The sequence below is a fragment of the Phragmites australis genome, chromosome 13, assembly GCF_958298935.1.
Source record: "Phragmites australis chromosome 13, lpPhrAust1.1, whole genome shotgun sequence".
NCBI lineage: Eukaryota > Viridiplantae > Streptophyta > Magnoliopsida > Poales > Poaceae > Phragmites > Phragmites australis.
The window spans coordinates 29,527,652-29,553,935 of record NC_084933.1 but is presented as its reverse complement, the minus strand read 5'-3'; the positions used below and the strand labels follow the sequence as shown (position 1 = coordinate 29,553,935).

Here is a 26,284-nt window from a genome sequence, read left to right as displayed (position 1 = left end):
ACACGTGCACACGAGAGGGTAAAAAAGATCTCAGGAAGGTCTTTTCTCTATTGTTCTTATAACAATTGTTTCGGATGAAGTCAGTCGCACTGCTTTTTTAAGGACCATCGTATCTCGCGAGGGTAGGGAACTGTGCATGTTTAGTCGCGTCATAAACACGCCCCTGGTAGGAGCAAAACAAAAGTGAAATGGGATCGGCGATCATCCAATTCAGTGTTCGCACGACCAAAAAATCGGGACCTGTCTGTCGGTGTCACATCAAACTCAGTCGGTCCGCGCCTAACTGTTGGAGCTTGTGCAACTATTTCCTAGGTATTTTTCACGTATAATTTATCATGTCGGTACAAATGGAACTTTATTAAAATACAGCCCAAAGATCCTCGAATGAATCATGCGTTGTTTTCAAAGTCCGAATGACAATTGACAAGCACATGCGGTTTATCTTACTGACTCCCTGTCCAACTGATCATAGTGACTCGTTGACCCACGAAAGAATCAAAACTCCCTCCCTACACGAACAAACTGGGTACTGTCCTTACTTACACTGAACTACTAGTAATTCGCAAGATTGATTATTCGAATTTTTTTGTTGGATATAGTTTCATGGATCATGAGCAATCTCTCAAGTATTAGCTAGCTTATTCGGTTTTTAATTTCCCTCTCGCCAAAAAAAAACAGAGAAAGAAACAGGCATCAGGCAAGCACGACAGATTTAGCTCCATTTAATACGTGTCGAAGGCTCGTAGCAGTACCATTTCAGTACACAAGGTCAAGTTATGGCGCTTCCCGACCAAAATAAAGCTGATTTTTTTTGGGTAGGCACGCCGTACTGAACAGGAGTGAGCTGACTGACAAAGACCGACACGCTGAATGCTGTAAAACATACTGGTACGATGTCCGGATAAATCGAACACGTCAGTTTCTTGCTGAGCTGTGCAAAGACATCTTTTGGAATGGATTTTCGTGCGTGTCTGGAAATCTGTCACCCGGAAGTTCAAGTAGTAATAATTATCAGGTGGCCTATGTATTTTGGTTAATCCTATAGACCAAACCTCGACATGACACCACGACGTTGTCTAAGCTGGAGTGTCTATGTACTTCCCGTAAGAAAAAAAGCTCTAAACCTAAAATGTTTTGTGGTTTCTAATGGATTCATGTTGCCTTTGATCTATTGACATCAACAATGGCCTCCAGCAACATACTCTAAAACGACTGGAATGTCGCAGCAAGGCTGACAGTGAAACAGCCCCTGGCCTTTTTACTTGAGAGGACAGGGATGATCTTCTGTAGTCATTCCACTCCCTCAGCTCTGATTTGATAGGTCGCTATGGCACTAACCGAATGAAATTTCGGATTCCACTTCCGAATACTCTATCCAGAAAACTGGTCGTGTTAGGCGTTTGGAGGGGGGGTTGTTGGCACGTCACCGGATTTGCCTAAAAAAGTCACCAAATGAGTGGCGAGTGGGGCAGCCTGTAACGTCGCTCGTTCGTTCGTACCGAGCCGAGTCCAATTTTATAATTGTCCTCTGAGTTGTCGGTCGATTCTATAATCGGAGAAGCCACACCGGAGAAGTGAAGCACATCCGATGATCTGATCTGACGGCTTACCGCAGCGGCCAATCGGCCATGCCAATTATTCAGCAGCGTACAACGTGGTCTTTCATCATCAAGACATATTGTTGAGGAAAAAAGTTTTGCTGGTTAACGTGCGTTTCAATTCGTCTGTCCACCATTAGGACACATGTACATATCGGTTATATATATAGAGGGAGACTTGATTGTAATTAGTTGAGAACTAGGAACAGAGTTATAATGGATTTTGTATTTTCAAACGTATAAATATTGGATATCTTCGTGTAACCGAATTAACATAAATAGAATATATGGAGGAATGTCTGTAGTCATGCGTGATGATATAGGATTAGACAAACTTCATTAAAAACATCTTGGCTTATCGAGCTGAATTTCTATTTAGTTGACTAAATCTGATACCGTATGAGTAGATATCAGAGTTAAAATTTTAATTAGTTATTTGTATAAAAATAATCTTATGACAGTAACAAGTGAACCCACCTGTATAAATGGGCATGCTACGAAGTAAAGCTCATAAGTTAAGATGAAACTTTATATTTGTATTCTTTTGACCAAACTGCAACTGTAGATACATGAAACTATGTAACCTTATTTTACAGATCATATGTATGCGCTAAGCCAGAATGAGAAGATGCGGAAAAACAAACACACACTTTAACGGAACGACGGGCGGAGCATGCACGGATACAAGCGCGCACCAGCCCATTGCCCATTACTTGCGACGGCACCTCTGTCTTGGATCTGGTGACTCCATGACATTGATCCAAACGGATGAACACATGCGCATCAGATCGATCAGGCTAGCAAGACGAGCTGATCCGCTTTACCGCCTGGCACCGTCAAGCAAAGCACGCAACCGAGCAGGGAGAAATGAAAAAGAGAAGACAATGGATGGATCCAACCACCGATCATGCTGATCCTGCCTGCTGCCATCGGCATCTCCCCACCAGCTAAAAAATCGTCCTCCTCATCAGATTTCATTTGCCAGTACAAGACCACATCTTTTTCCCCAGTGCGATGATGCGAACTCTGTGAAGTGTAAAGCCATATTTCCATTATCACTTCTCTTTTCTTTCCCTCGTTTTCTTTTGTGATCTAGGCAATCATATTATCAGGCCTGTTTTTGTTACAATTATTGCCTCCAAAATAACAAACATATATGCAAGAAAATAAAAATAAAAACAGGTGAGATTGTGAGAATTAGCCCAGAGAGAAGAGAGAAGGCTAATGATTCCGTGGAAAGGTTGACTATACTTGCAGGGTCTTCTCTTCCGATGTGATTGAGCTCTGCTGGCCGGCGCAGAAGGCGTCGCGCGGGCCGCCCGGGCGGATCACGAAGTGGCCGAGCGACGGGGTGCCGCTGCCGGCCAAGCGGTTCTCTTCGCAGAGGAACTCCTTACTGAGGACCTGCTCCACCTCGAACTGGAAATCGTGCACCAGCACGTCGGTGGGGCCTTTGGCCGCCGTGGCGCCGGAGCGGGTCAGCACGGCGGTGGTGAAGATGGACGGCATCCGGCCCGGCGAGGTCGGATTCCACCCGGACGGCCCGTCGATGAGTACCATGTCCCAGGCGACGTCGTAGAGGTCGTTGGGCAGGTCGTTGATGGCGAGGCGGCACTCGGAGAAGAGTAGGTTCTGCACGGGGCGGCACTCCTTGGCGCGCGACGCCCGCGCGGCCTCGAGGAGGTCCCGGAAGTCGCGGACCTTGGTGGTGTAGGAGACGTCGTAGGCCTCGAGCCCCGGGTGGCGTGGCTCGAGGTACTTCACGTAGAACTCGTTCTCGTCGAGGAAGACGGTGCGGCCGCCGTGGTTGAGCGCGAGCCAGAGCGGGGACTCGGCGCTCAGGCCGAAGATGAGGAGGTTGCAGGGCGCGCGCACCTTGAGCACGGCGGCGATGGCGCGGATGTCCGTGTCGGTCATGCGGTGGGTGGCGTTTGAGGTGGAGGCGTAGTGCACCAGCGCGTCGAACACCGGGAGCGGGAGGGCGGACCCCGAGCCCCCGCCGCGGGAGCCGGAGGAGGCCGACCCCGAGCTCGAGCCGGTCGAGGATGTGAAGTGGGGGGTGGTGTAGAGGAATGTGAGGTAGGTGGCGAAGGCGAAGCAGGAGGCGAAGACGACCAAGAGGACTCGCCGGTAGCTCGACGCCGCGGCCGCCGCCGAGAGCTTGTCGCGGCTGCCCATAGACTTCACGCTTTCTCGCATGTTTTCGCTCGATTTCACGATGATTTCCGCGGAAGCAGACGCGGGGCGGGCTGGACTCGGCGTTGGCGAGGAGGGAATCGGGCAGGGATGGGGACTTCGGCCCAGCTGCGAGCTGGTCAGCTGGATTAAGGAGTAGGAAGCGAGTGAGGGGATCGAGCTTTGTAATTGAGCTGTCAGTGGCTGATTAGTTGTCGTTGCTGCGTCCTTGCTTGACTCGTTGGTTCCAAATCTACCGCGTTAGGTCGCGGCACGTTGTTAGTGGGGATCAAAGCGCTTCATCTTTTGGCTGGGCACTTATATTATCGTTTTTTACATAAAGGAAATAATTTTCTTTCTCTGCATTCTTTAATGCACACGATCCAATTTATTATTATATCATTGTTGTAAAAAAAACAGCATTCCGAATGAGAAAATGAAAATAAATTGTATTATATTAAATCAGCTATCACATACCTATTACTAAAAAGCCACTCATTCTTGACGAAGGTATCAATCACAAATACTTCTAACTTTTGGCACGACGTGCGTACAGTGGTCATGTCTGTAATAGACTCTAGTGCCTTAGTCAATAGTTCTTCTGAAAAATACCCTGTAAAAAAGTTCTGATTGGTTTTTTTTAAAGTGATATGATTTCGATATAGCCATATTACCTAACATAGGATAACTATCCTTATAAAAATGGCATTCTTCTGTTTATGCTCAACGACCTTAATCTATCCGCCTATCATATGACTAATACTCTACGGTGTGTCAATCTTAAGAGTAATTTTGGTAACACGTCAAATGAATTTAGCAAAATAACAATCAAAGAACAAGTGTTATATGCTTTCACATTAATTACATAAGCTACAATTCAAATCACCGTTCCAATTATGTTTTATTAAATTATCTTTAATCAAGATCACTCCTTGTTGTATGTTTTCAAGAAAAATCTTGATCTTTATAGAGAGTTTCAGATGCCAAAAAAGCTATTGGGAAAGCAAATACCATTATTAGTTATTTGCTAATACATAGATCGGACTAAAAATTATCCTCTAGTATGTAAGTCCCATTTAAAACATCACTTTCATCGGTGAGGTGTATATTGACTAACTTAGACACTAAATCATGTCAAGCTACCAATTTATCTCCTATAATTGGTCTGAGAAAGGATATGTGAAGAGGTATAATGCTCATTACTTTCGGTATTGTGGTATTTTTGTTCCTTACAATCTGATACGGAGAAGGATATTATTCACGAAGAGGTGTAGAGCCTAACCATTTATCTTCCTAGAATTTTATTTGGGATCCATCCCCTATTTGGAATGTACCCCACTATATAAATTCATGTTTGACTTTCATTAATCTACTCCAGAAGTGAGAATCTCCTGGTTTACCATCCACCTGTATTAGGCTTTTGCTCTTTAAGTATTTATTCTTGAGTAGTTGTTGCTAAACTCCATCTTCACCGAGGAGTTTAAATAACCATTTACTTAAGAGATATTTATTTTAGATTGAAAGATCAATTATTTTAGGTTTACTTATATTATTGTTATCTCTTTGCTATGACGATAATATTTAATGAAGCTTTTTTATAGAAAAATAAATTCATATTATCGTTGGTCATCATATGATTTTGTGATCATGTGACTGTATGGTGTAGCTCATCATTCGATGTGTAATGCATATGGAGGTAGTATGGGACACTCGTCACAGATCGGCTTGTGTCACGCTGAGGGCACGGCTCAGTACTTACGTACTTTTCTTCCTTTTTAGCGTGCCTAATTATCCTTGTACTAAACATGCATAATCTTCCAAGTTTCACATAAAAAAATACATAGCATCTAATTTTGTTTTTTTTTTTGGAATTCTTCCATTTCAAATCGCCCTTGATCTAAGTTAGGGAATCATGTACCATTCGTTAACAATCGATACTCCCTTTTATAGGAGATTTCGATGAAGCTCTGTGCGACTATGAACATTTCTCAGCTAGTCTGCGGCTGGAAAGACAATCGAAGAGTTTCTGTGACGCTTTATCGGATTATGACCTTATGGATTTAGGTTTTGTTGACCTACCTTTTACATATGATAATGGAAGGGATGGTCATGCAAATGTTAAGATTAGATTGGATAGCGCTGTGGCGGATACTCAATGGCGTGATCTTTTTGAAGATGTGACCTTGCACCATCTTGTGTCGCCAACGTCTGATCATTGTCCGATTTTGCTGGATTTCAAAAAGGAAAGTTGCGAACATCATAAAACATGTATCTTTCGGTACAAGATTATGTGGGGAAGATTGGAGTCTCTTGCTGTAGAGATTAAGGAGGCTTGGTGTATTGCACCATATCGACATGGTTTGGGTGGCGTTGCTTTGGCCTTACATCATGTTAAACGCGTATTACGTTAGTGGAGCAAGAAGAACTTTGGGTCTCTGGCCAGAGAACTTGAAGAGCTAAGGACCAAGTTACAAGAGATGAAGAGAGACCTCAATTGTTCTGGAGCAGATTTACGTGCTGTCACGGACAGAATGGGTGAACTTCTGTATAGGGAGGAAATGATGTGGCTTCAACAATCCCGGATTGCATGGTTAAGAGAAGGCGACTAAAATACAAAATATTTTCATCGTCAAGCTGTCTGGCGGGCCTGGAAGAATAACATAAGCAAACTCAAGGTGGCTTATGGTAATTGGTGTAAAGATCCTGAACAGTTAAAGATCATGGCATCTGATTTTTTTAAGAACCTTTACACAACTGATCCTAGTGTTGATCCCTCTGAATTGCTGAATTTGGTAGATACAAAGATAACAGATGACATTAATACAACCTTATGTGTAGAGTTTTCAGATGAGGAAATCTCAGACACATTGTTTCAAATGAGGCCTCTAAAGGCGCCAAGTCCAAATGGTTTTCCTGCTTGGTTCTTTCAAAGGCATTGGGAAGTGGTTAAAGAAGGTGTAATAGCTGCAATTCAGGAATTTTTTTCCTGATGTTAGCTTACCGGCTTGTATCAATGACACTGTCGTTGTCCTCATCCTGGAAGCTCCAAATCCGGAAGAGCTAAAGGATTTCCGACCCATAAGCTTATGTAATGTTATTTATAAAATCATCTTGAAGTGCTTAGTTAACAAGCCGAGGCCTATCTTAAGCAACATTATTTCTCCTGAGCAAAGTGCCTTCGTGTCTCGAAGAATGATACCGGATAATGCTTTAATTGCTTTTGAGTATATACATGCTATACAAAAGGGTGTTGCTGATAGAAAGGAGTCTGGTGCTTATAAGTTGGATCTAATGAAGGCGTTTGACCACGTTGATTGGGGTTTTTTTTTGCAAAAGCTAATGGTGAAGTTGGGCTTTAAATGAAGTGGGTGCAGTGGGTTATGACTTGTGTCTCCACTGTTCGCTACTCAATGCGCTTTAATGGGGGTTTTGACACATCCCTCCTCCTCATCTCGTGGTTTACAACAAGGTGATCCACTTTCACCCTACCTCTTTAGCTTAGTAGCAAAAGGATTATCAGTTCTTATTAAGCACTATGAGAATACCTGTCAGTTAGAAGGGCTGCATGTGTGTCATCGAGCGCCGAGTGTGTCGCATCTTCTTTTTGTAGATGACAACCTACTATTTTTCCAAGCAAATGAGGAGCAAGCTCATAATGTCATGCAATTGTTGTGTACCTTTGAGAGATGCACATGCCAGGTCCTATGTCCAAGCAAATGTTTGCTTCTGTTGAATGAAGCCCAAGATAAGGAGACAATCCTTCAGGTCAGGACCATTCTAGAGCAGGTTTTGAGCACCACGAGTCAGCTCTTCCTTGGTCATATCCTTGAGATATTCTGCCCAAAAATTTAACAAAGAACAAGCATGCACAATGATCTCATTAGGATGTCAAAATTTAACAAAGAACAAGCATGCACAATGATCTCATTAGGATGTTGGATTAGCTTCTTAACAACAAAAGCCTTATTCTGAGCCTTCCATATAGCAGAAAACCCATAGAATAGAAACTCTTATTTGCTTTAACATAATCTGACATCCAGTCATAATGTTTGTCGGAGGATTAACTCCTGTCGCAGGGATCCCGAGAGACCCCCTTTTTAGAGATTCGGCCGGAGGATGATCCTGAATAAGTTCGTCGGAGAAATGAATGAGAGTAAATGCAACGGCCGGTGGTGGGGGTGATCGACCTAGTGTAAAAAGAAGTAAATGCACCAGAATTTAGACAGGTTCGGGCCGCACGGGGGTGTAATACCCTACTCCTGTATGGATGCGATAACTGTCCTGATGAAGTCCCTTAAGGATGTTGCTGGTTACAAGAATATTGGCCTAACTAAGAGCTTGAGGCTCCTTGTTCTTCGGCAGAGACTGTCCCTTGTGCCTTGTGTTCGTCTATGGTTCGGTTCTTGATGCTTGGGTGCTTGCGATCTCTTGTTGGATTGTCAGTTGTGTTCGGATGTTGGGATGCTTCGATTCATTTCTCTTCTGTGTTGCCGGCTCTTTTTGTACTCACCGGCTGAGACATGCCCCGAACGGGAAGGAGGGGGGCACAAGTTCCAAGACGCCATGACTGGGAAAGGCGTCATCATTTCTTCTGGGTGAAGTGACCGGGGGTGAAAAAAACACCGCACGCCCGGTCACCTGTCACCATAGACGCCCTGGCAACGGGCGCCGTGGAAAGGGCCCACCGGGCAGTCGCAGAGCAACCCGGTGTGCCCGCCTTGTCTTGTTCCTCTGCCACAGCAGGGCGGCAGACGGAACATCTTGATCCTTGCGATGTTATCCCGAGACAAGCCGGATGATACGGGATGGGACCTGTGCAATTAATAGCCCCACGCTTCTCTGCCAAAACATGGCAGGGACTGACACCGCGACCGGAGCAGTTGGAGATGTCAGTCCACGCACGCTCATTAAATGCGGCCTCAGACCTCTGACTGATTGACACCTCATCGGCGGGCCCCTCGGGGGCCTTTCTGGGTCGTCGGGGCACCGAGTGCTCGGGGGTACTGTTCACCTCCCCGAGCACTCTCTCTCGAGAATGCCTATCCTTGTCCTCGGGGTACCGGGTGCTCGGGGGTACTGTTCACCTCTCCGAGCACCCTCTCCCGAGCACTCTTGCTCGACCCTCCGGGGAACCGAGTGCTTGGGGGCTGCCACGTGCCGCCCCGAGCACTCTCTTCCGAGAACTCTTACGCGGATCCTCGGGGAACCGAGCGTTCGAGAGCTGCCGCACGCAGCCCCGAGCACTCTCTCCCGGAACTTAGCTCTTCTGATCATCGGGGGACTAGGGTGCTCGGGGGTGACCGGGCACCTCCCCGAGCACTTTCTTCCCGGCACTTAGACTCTGTGGATCATCGGGGAACTGGGGTGCTCGGGGACCAGTGACTGTGGCCCCGAGCACTTTCTTCCCGGGACTTGAACTTTTCTCATCATTTAGGAGGGACCTCGTGGGGTGGCGCCATGTGGCTGATGGCTGGCCAGGCCTCGAGACTCAGGGACCCCCGGTTCCTGATACACCGACAATATTGTTGAATAGAACTTGGGATGATATTAGCCCCAATCCAGATGGCAACAACATTCCACACAGCTTTAGCAATAGAGCATAGAAAAAAGAGGTGCCTACTACTTTCAGGTTGAGTACAGAAGTAGCAAGTACCATCAACAACCTACCGCCTTTTCATCATGTTATCCTTAGTCAGAATAGAATTCTGTTCAAGAAGCCACATGAATATCTTAGTTCTTTCAGGATTTTTTTTATTTCCAGATATGTTTGTAAGGCTGTTTAAGAGACTCTCTCATCAACCAAACATACATAGATTTGATTGAGTATTTGCCTTTATAACACAGACTCCGGATAATCTCATCCTCTAAGTCATTCAGATGAATAGAGGAGGTCCAATTTTTAATAGTATTCCACTTATTTTGTAACTCTATAGGAAGCCATCTTCGAAAGGAAATGTTCCACTAGCTCATAAGAACATCAGAGATAGAAATATTTTTATCCAAACAAATGTTGTATAGGATAGGAAACAAGCTAGCTAAAGGTTCTTTCTGGATACAAGCATTCTCCCAGAATCTATCCTTCCTCCTGTTACCAATTAAAATCCTTCTACCTTGAAGGTAGAGAGGCTTCACTTTTATTAAGTCAGACTAACATGGAGAATCATCCGGTTTGTGTTTCACAAGAGGGACAGAGGTATTTGAAAGATACCTTTTCTTGACAATAGACTACCACATTCCCTCATTTTTCTCCAATTTCCACCACCACTTACATAACAAAGTATAATTCATTTTGTTCAAGTCTTTAATGCCAAAACCTCCTCACTTTAGGTCTGTAATTTTTTTGCCATGCAACCAATTGATATTTCTTTTTTGTCCTACCCCTTGCCAGAAGAATCTTCTTCTAGCAAGAACATAGCTTGCTAAATGATGTCAAGGGTAAACAATGCTTGTTGCTTGTGGGTAGGAGGAATGATGGGTACTTTGTAATTGGGCGTGATATGAGGTGGAATCCTCCTACTGAGGAGGACGTTTTCACAATCAACGTGGATGGTGCTTTCTTTGAGAAGACTGGAGCTATTGCGGTTGGAGTAGCTATCCGTGATCATAAAGGGCGTCCAATGCTAACTGCTTGGCGAGTTCTGTTTTATTGTAGAGATGCTGAAGAGGCGAAGGTCGCAACATGTCTTGAAGGTCTTCGGCAAGCATCCAAGTGGCCACAACGGAACATGATCCTTGAATCCGACTGCGCCACGATTGTTGCAAAACTTTAGGCAGGGATCCCGAATCGTTCGCTTGTTGCACGTTTGATCTAGGAAGCCATACATGCTGGACGACAACTTCAGAGCTTAATCATCAGGAAGATTGGGAGGGAATAGAATAAAGTTACGTATGAGTTGGCGCAGTTAGCGATTAGGTCTAATCAGAGTCGGGTTATGTTTGGTGATAGTCCTGAGTCTATTAGACATTTTATTAGTGGAGAGTGTGTTGATTTCTTTATGAGTCAAGAGAAAGCTAGTGCCCAACCTTGTAATATCACTCCTTAATTTCTTTAAAGCTCTCTCTTTCGTGAAAAAAAAAATCGATACTCCTGAATTTTGTATCACGGAAAGGGGAAAAAAAAACTCATCCATTTTCGTGGTTCAGCCATGTTGCAATATCGTTGTAGACGGGATGCCTTAGCTGGAGTCCGGTTGGTAAGCCCAAAAAGGCCCAGTAGGTCACCTAACTTGGCCCCCGTATGCTTGACTAATTGCGCCGCTCAACCTTTTCTTGACCAGCAATTCTGCTGCTTCTGCACGCAACAGAAAACCACATCAGTCAGGTGCTCCTTCACGTCAGGGTTCAGGCAGCACTATTCCATCACATGCATTAAAAATAGGAAGGACTCTCTAGGTCTAGGCCTAGGCCTAGCAGGTGCTACGATTTGAAGCACATGTGTTTGACATACAATTAAGCAACTGATGACGAGGAAAGCGGTGTTAGAGTGCGCAGCATTCTAACCCAAGTGAGTATACCCACAAGCCGACACTCTTGGCTTAAATTTTAATGGGTCTGATATACGTACAGGCCAAACTAAAATTATGATAAAGATTCCGAGCTAATTCAATTCAAAAGGCTAATTTGATAGGTAAGAAACTCTTTAATTTTTAAGTGGTGCTTCTCTACCGTCAATTTTCGATACGTAACTAAATCCAACAAAGGTAATGTGTTAGATAAATTCTTAATAGCTGAAAGTTGGTTGCATCATCTCTTTCTCTGCAACGACTCCGATTTAATTTTGACAGAGAATGTTCGGTCATCGTCTGGGGTAGAAATCAGCGAATTGTCGTACGGGTACGAAGGATCGTAAATGTGTAACCGAGCAACAAGCAGCAGCAGTAGAGCTTATTCGAACCTGATTCGATCAATTCGAACTGGAGTTCGGCATGGACCAATTCGAGCCTATTCGGTTAAACAACAACCGAAATCCGCTGGAAGTTGTATTGGCCCCGGCGATGGAGTACGGTTCGTATTGGACAGCAAAGTGATCATTCGTCGGCCGTGGCATTGAGCTACCGGCCGGGCAGACATCATTGAGCTAGATGAGATCTTCTCACATACTACACGGCTGTTACATAACGTGAAGTACATATATTCTCAGAGACGGACATATGATTTTGGACCTTACTCGTTAACGGACATATAGTACGTTAGAGTATCCCGTCCCCGAGCATAACGTGAAGTACATATATTCTCAGAGACGGATTGCGGCAGAGGCAAAAGCTGGCAGTAATACGACTGAGCCATCAGTTCGGCCTGGAGCCTCACTCTCACTCATAAGCCGTGCAGGTGCAGTATGCTAGCTGAACTCCGTGGCCTTTTTAGAAAAAGAAAAAGAATTTGGCTGTAAGAACCTCTCTAATTGGACCTCTATATTTGATCATCTATATTTTTATACAGGATTCTTTTTATCTAGCATGATCTCTTATTTCTCTATACACTCCAATCAACCTTTTAAATTTGATCTCCATATTTGACTTATCCATATTTTACTGCTATCATGTAAATACCAAATTAATTCTACCAGCCCTCCATCTTCTTCTCTCCCAGCCGACCTCCATCTTCAGCTCACCCAGCCAGACTCTTTCTCTCTCTAGTTGATCTTCCTCTGTCCCGACCCTCTCTCTCAATCGGTCTTCCTCTCCCCTAGCCCTCTCTCGCTCAGATCTAGGGGGCGGGGACATTGGAGGAGCGAAGGTGGCAACGCGAATAGCCTAGGGGGCCGACGGCGTGGGCGACCAAGGTATACAAAGGTTTGACATTAGGGGCCAGGGGTAAGGCAACGGAGGAGCCAGTGGTGAGGGGCAAGCGGAGTAGCTAGCGACATGGTCTGCGATAGGACAGGGGTGGGGGGAGAAGGTATACCTGGCACGAAGGAGATGTCCGTGGCATCCGTGGTGGCGTAAAGACAAGGTCGTTGAGGGATAGGGAGTCAGTAGCCACTCTCTACATCTGAGGAGTGAAGGATGTAAAGTAGGGATTTCTCAAAAATAGAGAGCCAGATGAAGGACCGATTGAAGAGATGTTTGGAGCATTTGTGGCTAAAAAATAAGGTAGAAGATGGAATACGGATTCGATTGGAGATGCTCTAATGTCTCATGTGCGAAAACAATAAACAGCGTTTTCATGCCGAGCTAAAAGAATTGCCAGAAAAAAAAAACTACAAAGTACACCCACAGCATCCTTTTCTCGAACTGTACAAACATACAATACTTGACGCAAACATATAACGAGCTTATGGCATTAACACGTCTGTTGACTCTTGTCTCGCTAACTTCTGGCACCGTCTTCCAATATCACTAAGGGCCCGCCCGTTTGGTTGTCTATATGTTTCAATCTGTCTCGTATTTAGTGAATTAGATTTAGAAAATAGAATAAGATTTGTTTGGTTAGTTATATGTGTTTAGCTTGGCTAAGTAGATATTGTATTTGGTTGTTTATATAAGTATATGTTGTATTATAAAGAAACTTATTTTTTATCAAATAATTCAGAGTTGGAAATATTTTTTATAAACTAGTACATCACATGATAAGAATATTAGTGATTTTTTGATTTTGAGAATTTATTTGAATATAAAAATTACTAAAAGTTATAAAATAGATTTTTTTAGAATTTTAATTAAATATTAGCTTCAATTTTTATATCAAATCAATTAAAATAAATTTTTATTCAACTCTAATTTACTTATGAAAACGTTTAGAATTTTTAGATCACTTTTATACTCTCAGATAAATTGAGAGTTAAATAAAAAACACACACGTACACATATACTTAGCGACTTGCATCTACTTAGCTTGGCTCACGAGAAACACAATCCATTAGCGTTTGCAGCAAGTTTGAACTCGAGCGCTCGACTTGCAGGTGCGGAGGCTGGCCCGAGTGCTCAACCAGTCAACCGAACATGCGGAGCTGCATCCGCAAGTGCCTGCTGGTGTGATAAACCTAGCTTCGCACCAAATTTCGAATTTGAATATACACAGGATGTCGCCGCACTGAAGTCACTGACCATTGCGTACATGTGGTATGTAGAATACCTGCACAGCGTCAGCAATCGATTTTTGTGCGTCCTCGGCTCGGAGCTGCTCTGATTGCAGCCTTGCAGTCCGAACAATCCTGACCGCGCAGGTGAAGCAGCGCATCTTTCCATGGATCCCGGCCTTTACAGTGACGCCCGTGCATGGGCAGACCTGGGTCATTCCTGTTGCAGTAGCCAGCACCGACGCATATCGGGCTAAAAGTTCAAAATTATACGATATATATAAATGTATTTATCGAAATAGATAATATATAGTCATATTTATTAATTTAGTATCAATATTTGTCGCACGGTGTATCGAAAATGCTTTTTGGTACATGGTGTACCGAAAATCTATTTTCGACATACGATGTGTCAAATACGAGCAACAGTGCCGTATTCGGCACATCGTATGTCAAAAAATAATTTTTCGGTATACTATCATATCACGTTTGCTTTTCCAGTACACGGTTATGTTGGTACCAAAAAATATTTTCGGTACACAGTGTGCCGAATACAACATCGTTGCCCGTATTTTGCACATCGTGTGCCGAATGCAGTCCATTTTCTTCTTCACACGGTGTATCCAATACAGTTAACAATACCGTATTCTACATACCGTGTATCGAAAATGAATTTTTGATACACGGTGCGCTGAATATAAATGCTAAATTAATAAATACGACTACATATTATCTATTTCGGTAAATACATTCATATATATTGTCTAATTTTAAATTTTTACCCACAAACATCATGAATCTGTAGGCTCCACCTCCGCGCGTCAGGGTGTAAGCTCTGCAGTCAGGACTAACAAACAGTTCAATGGAAGTGCGCGGCTCGTAGGCAGGTGGAATGAATAAAGGTTGTGTTTGATGCACCAGATGGGTTTTTATAGACGTTCATAGTATAATTTAAAGTAGGTTGAGTAAAATTATATTCGTTAAAGTGAAGAATGTTTGATTCGTTGTATTAGCAGGCTAAACAGAGTTATATTCGTCGAAAAGAAAATTATTTGATTTGTTGTATCTGTCTTAATAATTTGAGTTGAATTTTTGTTTAATTGATCGAATCGGAGATGGTTTGAGCGAATATAAAAGTTAAGATTATGATAAATTGTTAGTATTAAAATAATTTTATGATAATAAGTAGGCCGGTATGTATCAACCGGATAAAGTTGAAAACATATATTTATATCTGTCGAGTTAGACTAAAATAGTAGATACGAATAAATAAATATGTTTTTCGTTAACATTATAAGTATGTATCGGATGATAATAGAGTAAATTCAGACCAACAAACACACTAAAAATCTCAGAGGAACCGAAGTCGGGATGGACTGACAGATGGAGTACAGGGCGGAGTCGGACGCTACGGGGAGTCATGAGCAAATCCGAGCATGTTGCATGGTGGGTGGCGCTCGTTGCCTGGACCTGCGGCCCACCGGTCGGCAGGACGCACATGATTCGGCTCCGCCGGTTTGAGGCCTCAGCGAGAGTAACACCGAGTGGGCCTTGGGGAACAGAACATGAAGCCTAGAGGCCCAGATTGGACTTGTTGGTGCATCATGCGTGGTACTACGGGCGCGTTTGGATCGAAGCCCATAGCCGGCCAGCAAAAAAAAAAAAAAAATGCCATCCAAACTCGCCTCTCTACAGTAGGCAACACCGAGGCGATGGGCGTTCGGTCGGCCCCGTCGTCCCCGACGGCTTGCCAGCCTCGATGGAGGTGGGTGGTTTGTTCTTTTTTGGTTAGTATTATTGTAGTTGGTAGTTTATTTACATTCCAGTCTACCTGTTAGATTAGTTTATAGTTTCTTTTATGGATTTAGTGACAAAACCAAGGGTGCTTTTATCCCCTTTTAATTTCTCCACCGAGGATGAATCCAAGAGTTTCTTTTCTTTTTTATCTATTGGCTTGTCGTGTTGGTTTTTGATAGTGTCGTTGTCTTTATTTTCTTCGAAAAGAGAAGATGTATTCTATCTCGTCTGACATGATCCGGTTCATTTAGTGTTCTAATAGCACTACTGTTGTTGGCTTAAAAAAATTTATTAGTCTTCAATAGCCTTATCTCTTCGGTGATGAACGTATCGACATCAACTCATTCGATTCAGCTTGGCAACGATATTAGAAAAAGCTTTGAGGTGTTGCTGATCGAGACCTATGTATATTTTACTATGTAATTTTCAGGTCTCTGATTATACAAGTTTGTTACTAATCGAATAAAATCAACCTGTTTCTTTTAAAAAGACACGCCTCTCTACAGTGTAGAACAAAACACCAGCTCGCCGGAGGAAGAAGAAGAGCAGATTTCCCGTCTACCGACAGAAGTATACTACTTGTACATGAGATCGTTTTACCAGCAAGGGAGGTAGTCACGTGGGGCCACCAGCCAGATTAAATATCTGTGGGGTCCCGATCGCTACTGTACCCTGGGCCCGCAGTCTGTAAGATTTGGAGTACATCGCCTTCGTGTTCACGCATCAACGGCTCTTTTTCAAACATGCCGTGCTAATCAAATCAAAGGTGCTCCGTTTCAGCGGGTTTGCGAGTACTACTCACTGGAATGTTTGTCTTGTGATTAGTTTCGAATGGAAGTACGTGCACCGTCGATGTGTCTCTTCATTGCAGCTCGCATCCTGTGACTGTGACCAAACCAAAACAACGTTCGTGTGCATGTTTGATCTGTATTTTGCTATAGTAAGTAGTTTGAGATGGACTTGTTTTCATCTGAAAGAAAAGTTGTTTGGTAACCGAGGATTTGTAGCGTGTTGTCCGGGCTAATGACTTTGTTCGTACGCTACGTGGGAAAGGCGCGCTAAACCGCACTGACCACCCACGTGCCACGGCGACCCCTCTCCCCGACACCGCCCTCACCCTCACGTCGCCAGCAGTCCACGGCCACCCCACCGCACCACCACACTCCAGTACTCCGCTCCACTGAAGTCCACCACCTCCCCAAATCCCAACCCCAACCCTCAAACCCCCAAACACACCACACCACAATGCCGCACCGCCACCGCCTCCTCCCCCTCCTCCCGCTCCTAGCGGCCATCGCAGCGGCCGCCTCCGCGGCTGGGGTCGCCTCCGGTGCCGCATCGCACTCGCAGCCCACGCCGCCAGCGCCGGTCCAAGCCGTGGCCCCGTCCGCGCTCCTCGCCGCCTTCCTCGCCAAGGCTGACCCGTCCTCCCACCTGCGCGCCCCCCCGACCGCCTCCCCCTGCTCCCATCCGGGGGTCTCCTGCAGCGCGGCGGGCCAGATCACCCGCCTCGTCCTCGAGTCGGCGGGCCTCAACGGGACGTTCCCGCCCGCCACGCTCTCCCGGCTCGCCGAGCTCCGCGTGCTCAGTCTCAAGTCCAACGCGCTCCACGGCCCCGTCCCCGACCTCTCCCCGCTCGCCAACCTCAAGGCGCTCTTCCTCGCGGGGAACCGCTTCTCGGGGCCCTTCCCGGCCTCGCTCGCGTCGCTGCGCCGGCTCCGCTCCATCGACATCTCCGGGAACAGGCTCTCCGGCGCGCTCCCTCCCGGCATTGAGGTCGCGTTCCCGCATCTCACGTCCCTCCGCCTCGACGTCAACCACTTCAATGGCTCCCTCCCGGCGTGGAACCAGTCGTCGCTCAAGGTGCTGAACGTGTCGTTCAACAACTTCTCCGGGCCCGTGCCGGTCACGCCCGTCATGACGCAGATGGGCGCCGCCGCGTTCGTAGGCAATCCTGGGCTCTGCGGCGAGGTCCTGCGCCGCGACTGCCGCGGATCTCACCTCCTCTTCTTCCACGGGGGTGGCAACAACGGCACCGCCGCTCCCCCAGTGCAGAGCGCTGCCGCGAGTGACAGTGGCCCGCAGCGAGAGAGCTTGAGCATGCCGGATTCGTCCGAGCCACGCGCGAAGAAAGTGAGGAGGAGGACCACGATGGCTGTTGCGGTTGCCGTGGGGGCGTTCCTGGCCGTGCTTCTCGCTTGCGCCGTGATTGCAATGAAGAGGAGCAAGAAGCGGAGGCGCCCGAGCTCGGCGGCGTACGCAAGCTCCAAGAAGAGCGCAGCCGCGTCAGACGTGAGCAGGGACAATGCCGACATTGGCTACGTGGAGTGCGTGTCCGATGAGGAGACGGCGGCGATTATGGTGCCGGAGGAGAAGGCGCGACGGCTGGAGCGGAGCGGTTGCCTAACATTCTGTGCGGGCGAGGCGGCGAGCTACAGCCTCGAGCAGCTGATGCGCGCTTCGGCAGAGGTGCTCGGCCGCGGGAGCGTGGGGACGACGTACAAAGCGGTGCTCGACGGCCGGCTCGTGGTGATTGTGAAGAGGTTGGACGCGGCCAAGATTGGCCCGGCGGCGCTGGAAGCTGAGGCGTTCGAGCAGCACATGGATGCCGTTGGGCGCCTGCGGCATCCTAACCTTGTGCCGCTCCGGGCATTCTTCCAGGCCAAGGAGGAGCGGCTGCTGGTGTACGACTACCAGCCCAATGACAGCCTCTACTCTCTCATCCATGGTACATCCGTATTGTTCGCTTAGGATCTGAATGCTGATATTTTATTAGAGTATCTTATCAGCTGTTAGTAGCTTTGGACAGACTGAACTACTTGGTGCTAGGAAAAATTCTGCTATTTGCCTTCACATCTACTACTCCTCCAAAAGATTATTAGTGGTCTAGGCTAGCATTACCCTTTCAAAGTAGACATTCTTCGTACCAACATGGGAACCAATTGAAATTCAGCAGACTTGGCCACGTGAAAATCTGGCACAGGGTGTGGGTGCCTCTATGGGACCTATATATGTGAGGCTTTAGATTCCTTGGACCTTTTTCTATGTTGAACCCATTAAACAAAGCATACATGCATCCATAAGTGGCCACTGGTCACCTGTAAAGATCATGTACGCTAAACATTTTACTTAGATTCATGAAAGGAAAACAAAGAACAAAGTTGCATGTGATGTTTTACTAACTAGTTATTGTTGCCAAGAGTATAATGGATGATATTGCTTATTCACTAGATGTTGGGGTGATAAATTATGTAACAATATTAGGAAATAGCAGAGATATAATTGAATTTGGCGGGCAATGAAAAACACCCGTTGAACCTCTACAGTGGACCGGTTGTTGGGAAGTACATACTTGATACTTCATGGCCTCTTTTGAAGCACCAGAAAATTGGGGCTAACTCCACTAGTACTGCATCTGCATTTAGCAAGGTCAGCTGGGAGCTTCTTTTATGATAGTGGCATGTAAAATGCAGTAGCGGTACTCGAACTTGTCCTGCTGTGTCATTTAAGTCCACGACCTCTGAAAATGCATTTCTAGGCCATTAATGTTGTCAAACAGTGTTAATCAGGTCCATATCGGTTTAGAGGAGGTCTTGATGTTGACATGGCATGCCACGTGGTGCCTGCAAGCCTTTTTACACCTAGATCTCTGTAGCCTCTCTCTGGATTTGTGGGGTCGGGACCCACTAGACCGATTCAACATTTTGACTCCAGTCAAAATCAAAACAGGTGAGTGAGGGGTGGCATTGACCAGCGGTTGACCGACTCGCCGATGGCGATTAGCGGGGGGCTCGGCCAAGGAAGGGTACTAGGAGCACCAGCACACAATGGGGAACCGATTTGGGGTTTCAACAACGACATGCAGAGAGGGGAGCACGGCCGACGACGAGGGAAAGTATCGGCGGCCATTGACGGCTCAAGCAAGCTTTGCCGGTGGCAACACGGCGAAGGCCAGGTTGGCGATGGACCCGAGCTAAATGGGGACACGCACGAGGATCCGTAGGCAAAGGGAAAGCTCGATGTGGGGCTCTTTGGCTTGGAGGAGGGCTAGAGTGGCGGGTCGACGATGAGGCGCGGAGGACGACGGTCCGAGGCGGGGAAGACGGTCGCCGAGCTCGATTTCACTGGGGAGGAAGCGAATCTAGTCGGAAACTCGAGGGAGGGGACGGAGAGGGAGCTCCTTCGAGCTTCCCTTAGCGCGGCTGTGGCGGAGGAGGGCACACGGTGGCGGGATTGCGACGGTGGCAGTGGAGCTCGTGGTGGGGAGTGACGATCGAGAGGAGAAGAAGATAGGGTTCCAACCGGGAGTGTCTTATGAGACGGCAAGCAGCAGGAGGACTAGGGCATCCTCAACTTTTCTCGTGGGGAGCTTCGGCTGGTAGGTCGTCGACGTCCACACGGCAACCGAGCTTTGTACGCGGTTTGAAGGAAGAGGGAGAGAGAGGGAGGAGGCCGACAGATGAGAGAGAGGCCACGTCTATTCCGCCTTTGCCACGCATGCACCACGTGGCATGCCATGTCAGCATCAAGACCTCCTTTGAGCCGGTATGAACCTGATTGACACGGTTTGACAACATTAATGGTCTAGAAATACATTTTCAGAGTTTGTGGATCTAAATGACACACCAGAACAAGTTTGAGGACCGCTAGTGCATTTTACTCGCTTATAAAAGTTGACATGTGATATAATATTGTTGAGTGCTTTGGGATGTATAGATGAGATATAAACTGTGCTGACAGAAGGTTGTATTCATTCGCTATGTTGATTTGGCTATTACCATTGTACTTGTTTGATATACAAGCTAAACTAAACTCTTCTAAAGTGAGTAGATATCAAGATATAAGTACGCTTTTATGCATTGATGATAATTAGTATGAGTAGATGTATTATCTACTATGCTTAATAGTTCCATCAATTTTGATGAGCTGCAGGTTCAAGGTCATCACGGGCAAAACCACTTCACTGGACTTCATGCCTGAAGATAGCAGAAGATGTTGCACAGGGCCTTGCTTACATTCATCAAGCGTCTCGACTTGTCCACGGAAACATCAAGTCCTCTAATGTTCTGCTCGGTTCGGACTTTGAGGCTTGCCTTACTGACAATTGCTTGTCATTCCTCCTGGAATCATCAGAAGTCAAAGACGATGCTGCTTATAGAGCGCCAGAAAACATGAAGTCCAACAGAATGCTAACTCCAAAATCAGACATATATGCTTTTGGCGTCCTCCTCCTTGAGCTCCTTAGCGGAAAGCCACCACTTCAGCACTCAGTTTTGGTCGCAAATAATCTTCAAACGTATGTCCAATCAGCAAGAGAGGATGAAGGAGTGGACAGTGACCGCATCTCAATGATTGTCGACATAGCCGCTGTTTGCATTCGGTCCTCACAAGAAAGTCGGCCTACCGCCTGGCAAGTCCTTAAGATGATTCAAGAAGTGAAGGAAGCAGATACAACTGGTGATAATGACAGTGATCTTACCAGCAATTCCTAGTTATTACCTGGATGGATCCATATCGAGTGGATAATTCGAATTGACCAATCAGTGCTACTGTAGGAGCTTGGCTACATGTGTGCTGGATGGATCCATGTAGTGGATAATTCAAAGTGAAGATCAACTCTGGTGTAGGAGAATGGCAATAGGATCAATGGATCATGATCTCTGTGATTGGTATTGTTTTGAGCTGCGGATTCTGTAACATATTTTAGGATTTCTGTAGTGCCAGCATGTTCTGGTCTATTGCTACCATGAGCAATTTTAGCGCCTGTCTGTTATGTGTAAGTTTATTAGGCATTATAGTAGTCAAGTGACCACACCAGTGTGTCGAGTTATGATCTGGATCTAAATTCTATTATTACCAAGTACTGAGATATCTTTACGGTATGTTTAGACTCAGGAATGGGATGGTGAATGGGCCATTTTGTTAAACTTTGAACCTAATACATTCCAATGTGTAAAGTGGCCGAAACTCACCATGTATATCAAGTGGTAAGAATAATGAGCTCCAATACCATATTTGTTATCTTGCAATTTATTCTGAAGGTATTCAAATTCCTTGTTTTAGAGTTGCTTGATTTTTTTTTTTGTTAAAGTTTAAAATGTGACTTGTGTATAAGAAAACGTTAGATGTCATATAACTACAACTTACAACTATGTAAGAACTACAGGCTTAAAAGATCATTCTGAAAAAAATAGAAATTTCGTCTAAAATTGTATTACAGAGCCACAGGTTATTGCTTGCATGCAGTAGCCCAAGTTCCAGGGTTCACAATCGCTTGAGGCCATGCCTTCAGATGTCAATCCGGAGGACACTGGTGTGTTTGCTCGGGACAATGGTGCCTCCCACGAGCTGGACGCAGGGGTGGTGCAGGGTGTGAAGTCGCCGGTCGAGTATGGATGTGCTACAGGCAGTGAAGATGTCTACTCCCTTGCTGTTCAAGTTCCCACTGTTCAAGTTCCCAGAAACATGGTTCTCAATAAGTTCTTAAGACAACAACTGCAGCACCTTTGCAAGCAAAACGGGGTGAGGACCAACATGAAAAACTCTGAGATGATTGAGGCTTTAGTTGTGCTACTGGTGTTGGATGGCTTTGATGTGGGTATTACAGGGGCAACATCACAGGAAGAGATGGTTTCTGGTGATCTATTCATGGTTTCAGATTCTATCGTGGCTGCTCGGCGACTCACCAGTTGCCGGATTCTTACGCTGGGAGATGATGACTCGATGGACAAGGCGAAACGTTATGCAGCGAAGCGCAACCTAGAAGGAGGTATTTTTCAGGGTATCTTTTGGTTGCGTTTTTGGAGATTGCTGCAAAAGGAATTAGAAAGGGAAGATATACTGAAAGCTTGTCACTGTTTGGAGGTGTAGCGAAAATAGCCATACTAGGTCATATATGTGATTTTGATGATTAATGATAATATAGTCAATGTGACTAACATGTTTATCAATTATATATTTTAGTATGTCTTATGGATGCAATGCTTGAAGAAACCACTGCAGCCGAACTTAAGGTTGATTAAATTGGACGAGGTTTGGATAAAATGACTGCACCGGATGGTCCGGTGTTCAGGGTTGAACTCACCGAAATATTTTGTCCAGAGGTAAAGTGAAGGCTGATAACTTCATCGGATAGTCCGGTGCTTTCTGTGTTGAACTCATCAGAGCATTCATGCAGCAGAGTTACCTCGGGGCAGAAAGATCTGAAGGCACCGGATAGTCCGATGATAAAGGGTACAAAGCACCGGAGCATTTCTTGTAGAGACGATTTCAAGTGCCGAATAATAAAGATCAGTTAACCAAATTGTTTGACGTTTGTATTGTGTACATCAGAGTATTATCACCAGAGCACTCCTACCAGAGAAGGTGTTAGCTGTTGAAGATTGAAGTTTAACTCATCAGATGTTCCTGTGTGAAGAGTATGCACACCAAATGCTTACATCGGAGTATTTCCAACTACTAGCGCCACCTATCAAACAGCTAGCTACGAGTAGTGACCACACTGGATTGTCTGGTGTCCAGAGGAAGCAACACATCAGACTATCCGGTGTTAAGGAAAAATTATAACTGTTGGGCAATGGCTAATCCACGGGGTTGAGACTATAAATACCCCTCCAACTTGGTCATTTGAGGCAGCTGGAGTGTGCTGAAGTATAGAGAAACACAGACACACTTGAGAAGACATTCAAGCCACCAAAGTACTAACAGTGATCATACGAGATAATTAGCACATAGATTAGGGAGTAATTAGTGCTATTAGGCCTAGAGATAGTTTTGCTAAGTGATTGCTGCCTAGAGAGTGCATCAAGGAGTGATCCAAACTTGTACCGAGAGGTATATATGTGCCTTAGAGTCTTGGTGACTCATCGACATCTTATGCTATGGTTGTTCAAGCTTGTTGATCCTCCATCTTGGTATGAAGCGATGACAAGATGTTTATACGGGGATGCCGAGACCCTTGCCTTGTGGCTCAACCTCCAAAGTGATCATGACAGCAAGCGATCGGAAGAGAGGCCAGTGATGAGGCAATGCCTTGGTGGATTGATGGCTCATCCCACTTGAGACCTTGATTTGGTGACTTGATGGCTCCAGAGCTGTGACCAGCTGTCATTCAAGAGCATATCCTTGATGTAGCTCCAATGTGAATTAGGGTGGCTTTTATGGCATCGATACTATAGTATAAAAATCACTTTTGTCGAGTTTGCTCTCTCTAACTTATTTACGTTTCCGTATTTACATATTTGTAATTACCTTGTTGGAGTAGGTTGCAATCTTTTTGAGTGGTAGAATAAACATACTAGATAAACTTAGAATGTATTTAGATAGAAATTAAGATAAATCTATCTTGTAATGTTTTTAGAGCTATTAATTTTTAAATGTCCTAGTTCATTCCTTGTTAGAACGTTATTGATCCTCATAGGAGGTGGTGGTAATGTAAATCTTCGTTAAGAATAGGTACCTGTGTAACTATATGCTACATGCTTAATGTTTTTTAATCTTTTCTTTTGGTTCCACTACTTTGAAATGTTATAATAATAAATTTAAGCTGTAGGTATTGAACATGTAAAAGACCGAAACTTGTTTTATTATCTGAAAAAAGTCGAACGTGCATGTACGAGAGTTTGTAAAGTGGACCCATGCTCCGTTGGATTTTACGTGCTAGTTATAAAATCAGGCGTGTAGCCCAAAAAACAAGTTTAGAGGAAATTTGCGGTTTTCCATATATTTAACTGTACTTCTTTTTTGAGAAAAAAACTCTAGCCTCTGCAGAAGGCATGCACTTTTATTGCTGAAATTTACAGTCTTCTAAAATGGACAAACAACCTTTCTTTCAAACTTGCCTTGGATATTTGGATATTTTGATGTGGTCGCTTGTTTTCAGTTGTAGCCGCGTTGGCGTCGCTGGTCGCTGTCCTCTTTATTTGTTTATGGGTATATTTGGTTGCTCTAATAAAATTTTATATAGTTAAATCGTATAAGTAGGTTAAAAGTAAGTAGGTTGGGTAGAGTTATACGTATTAAAAAGAAAATATTTATTTTATTGTATCTATCTAGACAGACTGATCTGATTTTCTGTTTGATTGATTGAATCTGGGATCGCACGGACGGATACGAGAATTAAGATTACAATTAGTTACTTATATAAAAATAATTTTATGATATTGATAAATATATCCACATATATGAGCGGATACAGAGGCTGCATCTGCTCAATCAGAATAAAAAATAAAGCTTAATTGAGCTTCACTCCTTAATCACAATAAAACTGTATATTTACATATACTCATATATACAAGAACAATAGATACAAATAATTCAATACGTTTTTTTCATAAATTATATATATTCATCAAACTAGGTTAGAGAAAATCCAGATAGCCAAACACATCTCAAACGTTTGTTGCTTGCACATGGTTACATGACAACTGTCTGTACTTTCTACCTCTGCAGCGCTGATGGCGTGGACACAGTTATGTTTTTTAAACGAAATGGACACAATTGTGTTGGGCAGCTGGGCTGTACTTGTCCAACCGATCAAGAGTTCAAGACAGTCAGTACTACGACCCGTACACTTACAACGGCCTATCTGAAGCCCATAACAGTCTGTGTTTGTGAAGCCGCAGTGTCAGCTAGCCCATAGAATGCCGTGTTTGTGTCAACTAACATCTCCAGCAACTACTTTAAATTTTTATTTTTAAAAATATTATTACAACATCCCTTATTATTATTACAGTATCCTTCATTTTTTTATTTTCAGCAGCTACCCTATTTTCTATCTTCTACTTCTCTTTTTCTCTCTTCAATTCCGCTGTCAGCCTCTGTGAACAGTACAGTACAGCGATGCTATAGTGTTATGGGTGCTACAGTAGCACCGCAGATTTACAGATCTGTTTTCTCTCTCCGCAGTACTGCAGCAACACTGTAGCGCACTGTACCATTGGTACCGATTCTGCTGGAGTTACTACAATACGTGAACAGTACTCTGCAAAACACTGTAGCAGCAGTCGCGTCCAGACTCCGGAGTCGAGCAAAGACGTCGCCGGTTAACCGGAGCTCAGAGTTTGCTTGATTTTTTCTGTTGCCTGAGCCGTCACCAAGCGAGGACGAGGGATTGGGCATCCGGCTCCATCGCCATCAAGCTCGAGGTTGAATGCACTGGAGATCCCCAGGTGAGAGCTTCAGTTGTCCAATGGAGAGTTAGATTTTCATGACCTTCTGTAGCTTTGAAATCTCAGGGTGAAACCTTCAATTTTCCTTCCCCGTGTTATTTTTTTTATTGACCTTAGTATAACTTCGGTCGCTTGTGATGATCTCCAGAATCATGTTTGAAATCTTCAAACTTTCAACCGGTAGGCGGTAGAAAAGAACTTTCAACCAACCGGGGAGCAGGTTGGCCAGGGTTGGTGCACCGTACTTGGGGCTGTAGGCACAACTGGCCGGGTGATTTCTGTTTCGCGGATATTTTCTTCCCTCGTCGGAACGGCGTGCCAGCTCACGGGCCAGCCCGTTTCCCTTTCGCCGATGACATGGCAGGAGCCTGCCCCTTATCCACATCAAAAATTGGCTGTCGAATTTATCCAAGCTTGACTCTGTATTCATATTTGATTATCTGTATTTATTATTAGACTCTAAGTCGGTGAATACAAATATATATTTAGCATGTCCTAGTGAATCGAGACCAATCCACTTATTAATA

The 26,284-nt window shown here is 45.0% G+C and overlaps 2 protein-coding genes across 2 annotated transcripts; one reads left to right on the top strand and one right to left on the bottom strand.

Moving 5' to 3' along the window:
* Window positions 1–2,109: 2,109 nt before the first annotated feature.
* Window positions 2,110–4,026, bottom strand: LOC133889672 (protein IRX15-LIKE-like). The gene is made up of 2 exons (XM_062330125.1): window positions 2,850–4,026; window positions 2,110–2,624 (listed from the first exon to the last, which is right to left on the bottom strand). Exons 1-2 carry the CDS (start codon window positions 3,795–3,797, stop codon window positions 2,391–2,393), a joined length of 1,182 nt encoding a protein of 393 aa, XP_062186109.1. The 5' UTR covers window positions 3,798–4,026; the 3' UTR covers window positions 2,110–2,390.
* Window positions 4,027–16,695: 12,669 nt separating this feature from the next.
* Window positions 16,696–21,470, top strand: LOC133889200 (probable inactive receptor kinase At5g67200). Its single transcript, XM_062329679.1, has 2 exons — window positions 16,696–18,316; window positions 20,521–21,470. Exons 1-2 carry the CDS (start codon window positions 16,834–16,836, stop codon window positions 21,078–21,080), a joined length of 2,043 nt encoding a protein of 680 aa, XP_062185663.1. The 5' UTR covers window positions 16,696–16,833; the 3' UTR covers window positions 21,081–21,470.
* Window positions 21,471–26,284: the final 4,814 nt, after the last annotated feature.